Source organism: Phocoena sinus, chromosome 6 (genome assembly GCF_008692025.1).
Source record: "Phocoena sinus isolate mPhoSin1 chromosome 6, mPhoSin1.pri, whole genome shotgun sequence".
In the NCBI taxonomy this organism is placed as follows: Eukaryota; Metazoa; Chordata; class Mammalia; order Artiodactyla; family Phocoenidae; genus Phocoena; species Phocoena sinus.
Genome location: NC_045768.1, coordinates 96233636 through 96245856, shown reverse-complemented (window position 1 = coordinate 96245856; position 12221 = coordinate 96233636). Strand labels below are relative to the sequence as shown.

The 12221-nt window shown below is 47.2% G+C and overlaps 1 protein-coding gene across 4 annotated transcripts in view; it reads left to right on the top strand.

The window, feature by feature from the left end:
- The first annotated feature begins 2331 nt into the window (after window positions 1–2331).
- Window positions 2332–12221, top strand: part of ROR2 (receptor tyrosine kinase like orphan receptor 2) — a 222838-nt gene continuing 212948 nt past the window's right edge. For all 4 annotated transcript variants that reach the window (XR_004350484.1, XR_004350485.1, XM_032635879.1 and 1 more), the window contains exon 1: window positions 2332–2644. Coding sequence is in view for 2 of the 4 variants with exons in the window: in XM_032635879.1 (XP_032491770.1) it covers window positions 2557–2644 (88 nt within the window). In the remaining 2 variants the exon portion in view is untranslated. The remainder of the gene's footprint in view (window positions 2645–12221) is intronic.

Sequence of the window (12221 nt, the reverse complement as noted above, 5' to 3'; positions counted from 1 at the left end):
GCCCACACCCTGCATTAACTTGCCAGGCATGTGAGCAAGCCCCCTTGTGAAGACCTTCCTGCCCCAGTGAAGCCTTCGGATGATGCAGCCCTGGCTGACGTCTGACTGCAGCCTCATTGCAGATCCTGAACCAGGCCTAGCTAAGCCTCTCCTGAATTCTTGACCTATGGAAAGTATGTGAAATAATAAGTGTGTACTGTTTTAAGCTGTTAGGTTTGAGGGTGACTTGTAATGCAGCAATCAATAGCTAATACACGTGGGAGGGAATAAGTAGGCCCAATCTGGCTTGGGATCTAAGCCACATTCTGCCAACTATTTAGAAAATGCGTATTTCAACCCTACCCATTTATAGGTGTAAACTTATTGCGTTTATCCCTCAGTTCTGTACCTGTAGAAAGGGGAGAAAGGAGGGAGTGAGGGGGGAGGTTGGGGAGAGCAGGTCAGAGTTATAGGTAGGGATACTTTGGGGAAAGAGAAATCCTGAAAAGATGATTTTTAAAAAGCTTTAAGAAATTATGTGTGATATAACCCCCATTTCTGACCCCACCCAAGAAACCGTCAGCAAAAATACATGTCACTGTTTAAACTGTTGGGTCAGGTGGGTACCCTAGTCATGTGAAAATTGCAGACAGATGGGGGGGCTGAAGCATGATTAGGTCATTTCCCCAAAGTTCACACCCAGAATGTGGCAGAGCTGCTCACCCAATGGTTCTGGAAGGACAACCTCAAGCATATGCAGTGGAAAGCAAAAGGGGTGCAGGTCCATGAAAAGGACAAAGCTTTGCTGATTAAACGGTTTTTGAAGGCGAGGCTCATAGGACCTTTCTCTGCCCTCTCTGTCTGTTTTTCATTAAATCCAGAATGGACGAGTCTGGAACTAGTGCTTCAAGACCAACTCTTAAAGCCTTATTTACTCTTAAAGCATCCTTGAGGGCCCCCAGGGGAAGAAAAGGGAGGAAACACCCAAAGATAAACACCTGGCATTCCTCACAGAACACCGGGGAGAGCGGCCCGCGGTTCAGACCCGCAACAGTGGTGGCGGGAGGAGCAGCTGTGTGCGGGCCGCTGCAGCTGGATAATGATTTTACCATCTTCTCCCATTCTGCCTTGGATCCCTGGCCGCCCCTGGCCAGTCAGAGTTAGAGTCCTTCGTCTGCTTTAGGAACGAGAACTGTGTGGGATATTCCCCCAGATAGATTCGGCAGAGACAGACAGGCCTAAATAATTTGAATAGGCGTAACGGGCGGGGCTGGCTCAGTCACGTTGTCAGCAGACCACAGCAAGAGGACTTTTATTTCCTACCATGTGTGAGGCGGTGGAAGGGCATTTCCAGGGGGCCGAGCTCAGGGGTCTGCGGGCCTGGCACCCAAGGCCGGGTCTCTCCCGAATTCACGCCAACTCGCAGGAAATGGTGTTTGAGCAAAAGCGCCAAACTGTTCGATAATCAGTTAAAAGATAAATCGCACAAAACAAACAACTGAGCCCCCGGAGGTTCCGAATCCTTCCTCCAAGAGAGCAAAAACAAAGAAAATTCCTAAGTTACAAACAGGAGGGTCAGGCCTTCCAATTCCAGACCTTTGCATGTGTTAAGCAAAACCAAGAATAAGCAAGAAAATATGCTATTTGAATTGCGTTCAAAATGTCTTTTACAAGTGAAGCAAATTACTTCTGCATGTTCTGAGGCTCTGCAGAGAACAAATAGTGGCCTTTAATGGGTAAAATTACACAATTTGCTTTTAACAGTAAACCCAAAGCCGCGGTGGCTTCAGATAGCATCGCACTCCCGAGAGCTCCCTCCACGCAGCTCTACTCTTAGCAGTTTCTGAGCATTTTGAAGGGACGAAGTTGTCCCCACCGGGCGCAGCGTGGCGAGGAGGGGCCGGGAGTCTCCGGCGGGGACGCGGCCTGTTTCTTTCCTTGAACGTTCTGCTTCTCTTCCTCCCGCGCCGCCAGTTTCTGGGACTGGGTGGCTCTTTGGTTTGCCCCAGTGTAGGCTGGCGGGGCGCAGAGTCGTCCTGAGTTACAGATTTATGACCAGGCTCCCGGGGGTCCCGCCCCCTAAAGATGGGTGCCAACTGCCCCGGGCGTCTCTTCGGCAAGGGGAGCCCACCCCGAGGTCTGGCTGTACGCCCCCAAGGCTCCACCTTTGGGGCCAAGCGTCCCGAGGAGCAGGCCCGAGGGCGGGAGCGGGAGGCACGTCCGGGGACTGAGCTGCTGCCCCCGGTCCCGGCCCCCAGCTGCCCGCGCGCCCCGCCCGCCGCAGGCGTGTCCCTCCGGCAGGGGGCGCCGGCGCCGGCCTCGCTCTGCCCATCGGGGCGGGCGAGCCTGGGACCCTGCCTCCCTGCTCGCCCGCGCCCGCCCCCCGCGCTTGTCCAGGCGGCCGGAGCCGAGAGGCGCATCCCGGCCGGGAGAGGAGGAGGACCACGAGTTGCTCGAAAGAGACCAACTCGCAAAGTGCCCAGGAGAAAGGGCAGCGGACGCGCGGCCGACAGGGGTGGTGGCGCCCGGACCCCGCGCCGCGCCGGTCCCAGCGCCCCGGCCCCTACGGCCCGCGGCATGGCCCGGGGCTTGGCGCTGCCGTTGCTGTGCGTCCCATCCGTCTGGGCGGCCGCCGCTCTCCTGCTCTGCGTGTCCGGGACCTCAGGTAGGACCAGCCGGTCCGCGCCTGCCCGGGCGCACCTCCTCCGTGCGCGTTTCCCTTCTTTCGTGATTCTGCCTTGGCCGCCGCGCCGGCGCCGCTGCTCCCGAGAGAGGGGCGCCTGACTGGGCCCCTCCGCACCCGCCTCGGCCCCGCTCCCCTGCCCGCGCCCCGCCGCGCGAGGCTGCTTTCAATAAGGCGCGCTCTGGGGACTGCTAAGTGTTTCCAGAGGCCGGGGCGGGCGGCGCCGGCGCCCGCGGGGAGCCCCTAGCCGGGGGTTTATGAGGGTCGTGAGTGTGAATGCGGCCGGGCCCCGGGTCCGCAGACGTGTCCGAGGTTCTCAGCACCTTGACTCGGCCCTGCTCCCCGAGGTTCCCTTCCAGGGCTCCTGGCCCGCGGCGCCCCCCTCTGCGCCGAGGTCTCCCCAGGGCGGGCGCCGCGGTGGGACGAGGCTCGGGGAAGGGGGCTCCCTATCCCCGCCGCTTGGTTGAAAGGGGATTTGGCTTCCCTTTTGTTGGCCCCTCCCCCCCTCCCCCACCGCCGGGAGGTGGCCGAAGCGGCATTTCCTGTGCCTGGGGTCCCCGGGCGGCCTTTCGGCTGATGGGGACCTGGCCTCCTTCGGGCAGGCTGGAGGGGCGGGCCCGGCTCCCGGGTGGCGTTTTCCTCGAGGATCGAGCGATCTTGGGCGGCGTGGACCCCGGGGCGCCCAAGAGCTGCCGCCAGGTTCGGGGGGAACCTGGGGGGACCGGCCTAGGGGGCCAAGCCGTCCCGATCCCCGGGGCACCCCTGGCCTGCACCCCTCGCCAGATTCCCGCACCCTGCCGCGGCGGGGGAAGGCGGCGGGGCCTCCAGGTTTGGAGGCTGAGGGGGTTCGCCTCACGTCCCAGAAATCCGTGAGCCTCCCCTTACACGTGAGTGGGTCTCAGTGTCTCCACTCCACGCATTGCTTCCTCCCCCCCACCCCCCGCTCCATTTCTGCAGGAAGGTGAGAGTTAGGCAACAGGCGCGAGAACGGGGCTCAGCTCTTCTCTTATCCTGCTGCCAGCTGCGCGCTCCAGGGACCAGTCCTCAGATTTAGGAATGCTGGGCAGCCTTTCCTGGGGGGCGTTTGGGTTTAAGCAAGGGCCGGTTACGTCATACATCCCTTGTTACTTGATTTGGGAAAGGGGTTTGCATTTATGTCGCTGCTCCTTAAAGCATAAGCCGCCTAGGGTGCAATGTGCAATGGTAGGTAAACCAGACCTTCTAAGTCAGTCTTTGGGGTTTTAACAACATCCCTGTGGATTTCTGCACCCCTCACTCCGCTAGAATCCCTCTCCCCTTTCGAGTCTGGGGATGCATTTGCTGCACTGTGGGAGGGGAAAGAGGGGGCTTACCCTGGTGACTCGACGTGCTTTTGCACAGCGTTTGCGTGGTGGCCTCGTGGGGGTTAATTGCCCTGCAAAACCCTACCTCGTAAACCTATGCCTGGCGGCGGTTTAAGTTGCATTTGTCAGGGAAGAGTTGGAGGTGGGTGATGTGAGAAAAGGTGATGGGGTCTGTTGCTTAAATAAAGGTTGTAACAAGACTGGAAAGACTGCTCGCATTTTAAAAGCGCAGAGTAGTTTAAACATTGCCGTCGTTTACAGTCGAGTTTAAGAAATCTCTGAGGAACGAAGCCATCCAATATCATTTTCATTAAGTTTTGAACCCTGTGTGGAGGTAATTTTCTTTTTCCAGTAAAATAATAGTAATCTCTATAGGGGAGGGAGTAGGGAAGCTGTTTATAATTCTCTTCCTTCTGGAATGCTAGGCTAGCTGGAAATTCAAAGAATATGATCATATTCAAAACTATGAATACAATTTTATGATTACAGGAGATTCGAGTGTTTGGCATCTTTTCTGCTGTAAAGAAGAATCCCTGTAATTTTGAGTGTATTTTATACACAAAACATAAGTTACTATGTAAAAACATGGAAAAGTTATTCTAAAAGGATTTATAAGTTCTACATTTTTATAGAAGACTGTTCCTTAACGAGACAAATACCTGATTTGGGACCCTGTGCCCCGCCTGGGTAGGTTAGGCTGGGTTTGGGGTCCCCCCACCCCAATTTTGACAGTGCAGTGTTTACTTCTGGCCCAGATCCCTGGAGTGATGGTGGTAATAAATAATGATAGTGATCCATTTGGAAGTAAGTAAATCAAAACATCTTGAATAAGAAGACTTTATGGAAAAAGAAAAGTTTTTATATACTCTATAGTAAGGAAGCATGTTTTTCTTATTATGGCTGTGTACTAAGCAAAGAAGAATCACACATTTGAAAATTTTCAATGTTTAACAGTGAGAGCAAGTTTAACCCTCACGTCTACTTGATAAAAATGCCATCTGGAGAAAATGACCACCACTGACCCTATGTAACAACGTTCCTGTGAGCTGCTGTACTAAACTGTTTATAAAAATGGCGTTAGGTGACCGAGGGGCTCTAGTCAGTGAGGCTGAACTCTTTTTTTTTTTTTTTTTTTTTTTTTTCTGTACGCTGGCCTCTCACTGTTGTGGCCTCTCCCGTTGTGGAACACAGGCTCCGGACGCACAGGCTTAGCGGCCATGGCTCACGGGCCCAGCCGCTCCGCGGCATGTGGGATCTTCCCGGACTGGGGCACGAACCTGTGTCCCCTGCATCGGCAGGCGGACTCTCAACCACTGCGCCACCAGGGAAGCCCGAGGCTGAACTCTTGATTAGTAAAGCAAGTCATAGTTAGAAAACTTAACAAGAAATCTGCTTAATATTTTGCAAGCAGAAAAGCAACATGGGTTTAAAATGGTGCGTTTACCAAGAGTAGTTTTTGGTGAGAGTGATCTGCAGATTTACGAGGAAATGTGAAATAACATTTGTATTATTATTGCTAAACCGTTTTTGTATTGTTTGGTCAAAATACCGCCGTAATTATTGTTTGTATGTCAGTCTCTCTTATGGTGTGATTTGTAGTGAATTACTTGTTCCCTGAGAACGTTTTGTCTCTTTAGCCTCGGTTTAACCTCTGAGATATTTAAGCCTGGCAGAGTTTGGGTTTAATGCCTATCCTTTGGAATCTTTTTCTGAGATCATTGGGATAGAAATGCAGGAGTAGGGGAACAGCCCGTCTGACAGGTAGGGAAGATTAATCCCCTAAAGGGGGATTTCTAAAGCAAGGTTTCAGCCGGAGAAGTGGCGCTCCTTTAAAATGCATTCCACGGGAGGCCAGGATGTGGAAAGTTATCATTATCATTGAAATGGAAACTGGGTGTGAAAGCCTTGGCCTCCCTAATCTGCAGAACTCTTGACTACTCTGATTAAAAAGTGTAGGAAATTTGTGTACTCTGTAACTCTTTTCCCAGGGAGAGTTGTAATTATACAATTCCAAGTTGTCAGGGAAAAGAAAGTGGACTACTGTTATCTGAACACAGGGTTTAAAGCCATCTTCTAAAATGCTCGTTGATGTCAGGGGCCTTTTGGTGTTTATCTCGTCCATTCCCTGGGAACCTGGAGGGGAAGCGGCAGCATCCTGTGCTTACCACCTGGAGAAGGGCTGGGCTGCGGAGCTTTGGGTTTACCCTGCTGTGCCCTATGGGGAGCTCCCTATGGGCTGTGACATATTACTGTTCATGGTGAAGAAAGTTGTCATTAAGATATTTTCTTCTTTGGGGACCTGTGGTGACTGCCAGGTGGACTCCATGAATACCATACGTGGAAGGTGTCAAAAGCAGAGTAACCAGGGGGGATTTGCTTTGCAGAGGAAGCGTTACTGGGTTAAGTCTGGATTTTCCATCGCCAATAGTAATTTCGTGAAAGGACAGTTGGGCTGAAAGGACTGGTTTTGAAAACATCGCTTCTCAGTGACTCTGGGTTCTTTGGTTTTGTATTGTTGGACTGCATCACTGTAACAGAAACACTAGGAGTTCGGTGGGTAGTGCGGGCTCCTTGAGTTTTGAAGTAAAAATCTAAGCAACAAGAGTAGCTCTGGCTCACTAATTATGGCTGCAACTGGCTGGGGTTTGTACCAGCCTCCTTTTTCTAGTATGTATTTATTTGGTTTTGCCGAGGAGCTTGCCAAGTTGGAAATGATGGTGGGACAGCTCTGCTTGCATGTGCTGTTGTCTAAAATACGTCTGGGGTGTGATCTGTTTAAAATCATATTAGCAGAGTGGCCAAGGAATTGTTGAACATTAGGAAGGCTTTTCAAAAATAAGGAATTGTGTTGGTGTGGTTTGTGTTATTTTGGGGATTTCTGGTTTTTTTTTTTTTTTTCAAGTTCTATCTCTGAAAGAACCAAAAAAAAAAAAAAAAAATCAAAAGCCATAGGGAAGGAAATAATTACAGAAAAATTTAGCCTAATTAGACTAAGTGGCTTGTCCTCCAGAAAGCCTTAAGTTCCAGTGGGATGTGGTGTGTGTGTCTTTAATTGTCACTGGAATGAGCTTCAGTAAGCACTCTGTCACTTTTGCGATGTTATCCGGGGAGAAGTGGCTGCTCCTTCAAATCCTCCTGGAGTAGGGGAGGGTTTTCCCCAAGTCCCCAAAGCTGCCAGCCTAATAGTTTCCACACACCCAGTGCCCTCCTGGAGGGCTAGTTAACCCAGCGCGCACTTAAATGACAGAAATCCTCATGGTAGACTTGTGCCGTGGGGTATAGTAGCCGCTAGGCACGTGTAGCTATCTAGGTTAAAATTAATTAAACTGAACTGAACCGGAAGATTCAGTTCCTCCACCGCACCAGCTGCATTTCAGAGGCCGCGTGTGGCAGCGGCTCAGATGGCCCAGGTACGTAGAGGACACTTCCAGCATTGCCGGAAGCTCTGTGGGCCACTCTCCTGTTTGTCCAGGGTCTGTGTGTTGGTCACTGTTGCTTCAGGAACAGCCTTGTGGAGTCCAGAGCCAAAGAGGAGCTTCGCCTTGTTTGCTTAGAGTTCTGTTTGTTGACTGTGGGAGATTTGAAGGCAAAAATGAAATGGATTGACTCTAATCTGTGGAACTAGAGGGCCCTGCCCCAAGAGGGGCTTAGCAGAGGTGTAGTGATGACCAAGGCAGCAAAACCTTAGCGTATATGCTTGCATACTGTACAGTGCTGATATGAGGGAAATGTTAGCTTTAAAGAATTTGCATGTGAGGGGCTAAACGAGATTATGTGAACACGTGTGTGCACACTCACGTATGTGTTCGCGTGTGTTTGGGAGAGGGCACACCATGGCTTCAGTGCCATTAAAAAAGCACATGCAATGGTGATAGTGACGACTGTTTCCTCAAATTAGGCTGTCTGACGAAATGGGAGATCTTCAAGTGGTGAAAGGAAACAAATGTCACTGGAAGAAGGTTTAAAGTGCAGATTCAAAAGAATCCCAGCACAAGAAAGGCGAAAGAAACCTGCCCCGTGCCCAGCACATTGGGGGCATGCAAAAGCAGTTTCCCACGTGGGGAACGAAATCACAGTAGGGGAGGAAGAGGGAATGGGGAGATGACATTTGAGGCCATACTTACGGACGAATTCACAGTCCAGTCTGAACTGAGTGTTACGTGCATCAGATATGATTTGCCAAAGACTTCCTGGAGCAAGCATATCTGTGATATCGCCTGTTAGCGGCCAACCCTCGCAAGATCTTCTCCTTTACCTCTGGTAACCCGCCACGTGGGATGCGGTGGAATGTGTTTGTGGGATGCGGTGGAATGTGTTTGTGGAATGTGTTTGCAGACCGGAAAGGGCTGAGAGAGGAGGGCAGATGTGGGAAGAGGCAGTAGGAACCAAGAGCAGCCAGAGCACCGTCCTCAGAGAAGGGGAAATCGTGTGGAGTCAAGAGTCTGAGGATCTTAGCTCCCAGGCAAATGCAGGATGTGATGCGATAAGCAGGGCAAGGCATGGCGAGCTGCAGCCACGTTTTTGGAGGATAATTTGGCAGCACCCGGGGGTGGGGGTGGGAAAGCTAAGAGGGTAGTGGTTGCACCCAAGAAAGGAGGTGCATGAAGAATCAAAGGCCTTGGTCTTGGATTTGTTGGGGGAATTCACAGGAATTCCTGGGAGGAGCATCCTGGGAGAAAACTGATGCAGAAGGGAAAGGTCATTCATTCTTTAGGGGTCTGGAGCAGGGATGCACACAACATTTTGGCTCCTGGAAGACAATGGGCATTGGGAAGGAGAATGGGTAGGATTTGTGGGATGATGAGGAATTGAGTGAGGACTTAAGAGTTCCATCTAAAATAGGGAGCAGCCCACAAATGAATGGTAAGACGGGTGTAGGAAGGGAGTGAGGGGTCACAGGCTGAGAATGCTTTTAGGCACAACCTCTGGGTCATATTCAGTTAAGTGTCCACCTTGCTGTCCTTTTGTAGGACGTTATTTTATGTTTTCAACTCTTATAGAACATTTGGAAATAACATATGGAAATTGGGAATTTTCCTCCCAACAGTGAAATAACTCCCAGGTCACCATAGTCTTTGTATAACATTGGATACGTTTCTAGAGGAGCTTAAAGTCTACAGGAAGAGTGGTGACAAGGGGGGGCTCTGTCTTAAGTGAACATGAGACGTGGAGGGAGGGCAGGAGTGGAGGGACTGGCTGGTTGTGCATCTGCTTATTTTGCGAAAAGAAACACGGAAAGGGGAAACCATAAAGTGACACCTCAGATCTTTTCTTAATTAAGGTAAAATATGCATAAAAGAGGCCTTTTAAGCCATTTTTAAGTGTACAGTTCACTAGCATTAAGTATCTTCAGACTGTTGTGCCACCGTTGCTACCATCCATCTCCAGAACTGTTTTCATCCCCCAGACTGAAACTCTGCCCCCGTTCAACAACAACTCCCCATTCCCCCTTCCAGCCCTGGCAGTCACCATTCTACTTTCCATCTCTATGAATTTGACTATTATAGTATCTCAAATAAATGGAATTATATTATTTGTCCTTTTGTAACTGTCTTCTTTCACTTAACATAGTCTTTTCAAGGTTCATCTGTATTGTAACAAGTGTTAGTACTTTTTTTTAAGGCTGAATAATACTCCATTATGCACACACGTGTGCATACATACCATGCATATACCACATTCTGTTTTTCAGCTTGTTCTGTCTTTCGGTGGACATTTGGGTTGTTTCCTCCTTTTGGCTCTTGTGAATAGTGCTGTTATGAACATGGGTATACAGATATCTGTTCAAGTCCTTGCTTTCAGTTCTTTTGGATGTACACCCAGAAGTGGAATTGCTGGATCATATGGTCGTTCTATGTTTAACTTTTTGGGTAACCGCCATACTGTCAACATTTGTTATTTTCTGTTTTATTGATAACAGTCATCAAAATGAGTGTGAAGTGGTCTTAATCTCATTGTGGTTTTGATTTGCATTTTTCTAATGATTAGTGATGTTGAGCATTTTTTCATGTCATTTGTATACATTTCATGGCCATTTGTATATCTTCTTTGGATATGTCTGTTCAAATCCTTTGCTCATTTTTTAATCATATTGTTTGGGTTGTCTTGGTTGAGTTGTAGGAGTTCTGTGTGTTCTACATATTAACTCTTTATATGATTGACACATATTTTCTTCCATTCTGTGGGTTGCTTTTACACTCTGTTGATAATGTCTTTTGATGCACAAAAGTTTTCAATTTTAATGAATCAATTTATGTTTTCTTTTTTTTTGGTTTTACCTGTGGTTTTGGTGTCATATCCAAGAAATCATTGCTAAGGCCAATGTCATGAAGCTTTTCCACTATGCTCTTTTTCTGAAAGTTTTTAGTTTTAGCTTTTTTTAGGTCCTTGATCCATTTGGAGTTAATTTTTATAGATGGTGTAAGGTAAGGGTCCAGCTTCATTATTTTGAATGTAGACATACAGTTTTCCCAGCACCCTTTGTTGAAAAGTTTGTTCTTTATTCATTGAATAGTCTTGACATCCTTGTCATTTGCTACATGTGTAGAGTTTATTTCTGGGCTCTCTATTCCATTGGTCTATGTGTCTGCTCTTAAGCCATTGTTTTGATTATTGCAGCTTTGTAGTATGTTTTGAGATCAGGAAGTATGAGCGTTCCAACTTTGTTTTTTGAGATCAGGAAGTATGAGTGTTCTAACTTCGTTTTCTTTTTCTAGACTGTTTTGGCTATTTGGGATCCCTTGAAATTCCATATGAATTTTAGGATAGATTTTCTATTTCTACAAAAAGCATCACTGGGATTTTGATAAAGATTGCACTGAATCTGTACATTGCTTTGGATAATACGGACATCTTAACAAGTTCTTCTGGTCCACAAACACAGGCTGTCTTTCCTTTCATTTAGATGTTCTTTAATTTCTCTCAACAATGTTTTGTAGTTTTCAGTGTACAAGTCTTTTATCCACTTGATTGAATTTATTCTTAGTATTTTATTCTTTTTGATGCTTTGTGGATGGAAATGCTTTCTTAATTTCATTTTTGGATTGATTTTTTTTAGTGTATAATAGTGCAGCTGATTTTTGCCTGTTGATTTTGTATCCTGCAAATTAGTTTAATTAGTTCAAATAGATTAGTTTAAATAGTTTAGTTAGCTTAAATTAATTTAAATAGTTTAATTAGCTCAAATTAGCTCAAATAGAATTTTTGTGTATCTGTATGTAGGATCATGCCATCTGTGAACAGAGATAATTTTACTTCTTTCTTTCCAATTTTGGATGCCTTTATTTCTTTTTAAATTTTTGTCTAATTGCTCTATCTAGAACTTCCAATATTATATTTAATAGAAGTGACGAAAGCAGACATCCTTGTCTTGTTCCTGATCTTAGAGAAAAAGTTTTCAGTTTTTCACCATTGAGTACGAAGTTAGCTGTAGGCTTATCATATATGGCCCTTACTATGTTAAGATAGTTTCTTTCCATTCTTAGTTCACTCTGACATATTTTTGTATGAACATGTTAATGTTCTACATGTTCAAAAAATAAAATTAAATCACTGAAAATGGCAGGAAACTAAAGCTGAATACAAACAAGTAAGTCCAACTATAAAAGAAACCTGTTGGGTGGGCCAAGAAGTGCCTTTGGTTTTTTAAGTAAAAATAAAGGGACACATTTTTCATTTTCACCAAGAACTTTATTGAACAACGTATTCACCCTTTTGTTCCACTATATTTTGCCATTTTTCAGGCAACTTCATAATTCCATCTTCCCAAAACTTTTTATCTTTTTGAGCAAAGAACTGTTCCAGGTGCCTTTTACAGCCTTCCAGGGAATTGAAATTTTTTCCATTAAGAGAACTTTGTAAAGACTGAAATAAATGGAAATCCAAAGGTGCAACGTCTGATGAATACAGCAGATGAATCAAAACTTCCAGCCAAGCTGTAACAGTTTTTGCCTGGTCATCAAAGAAACATGGGGTCTTATATTATCCTGATGGAAAAATTTTTTTTTTTTTTTTTGACTAATTCTGGATGCTTTTCGTGGAGTGCCACTCTCAGTTGGTCTGATTGGGAGCAGTACTTGGAATTAATCGTTTGGTTTTCCGGAAGGAGCTCATAATAGAGGACTCCCTTCCAATCCCGCCAGAAACACAACATCACCTTCTTTGGATGAAGACTGGCCTTTGGTGTGGTTGGTGGTGGTTCATTTCTCTTGCCTCAT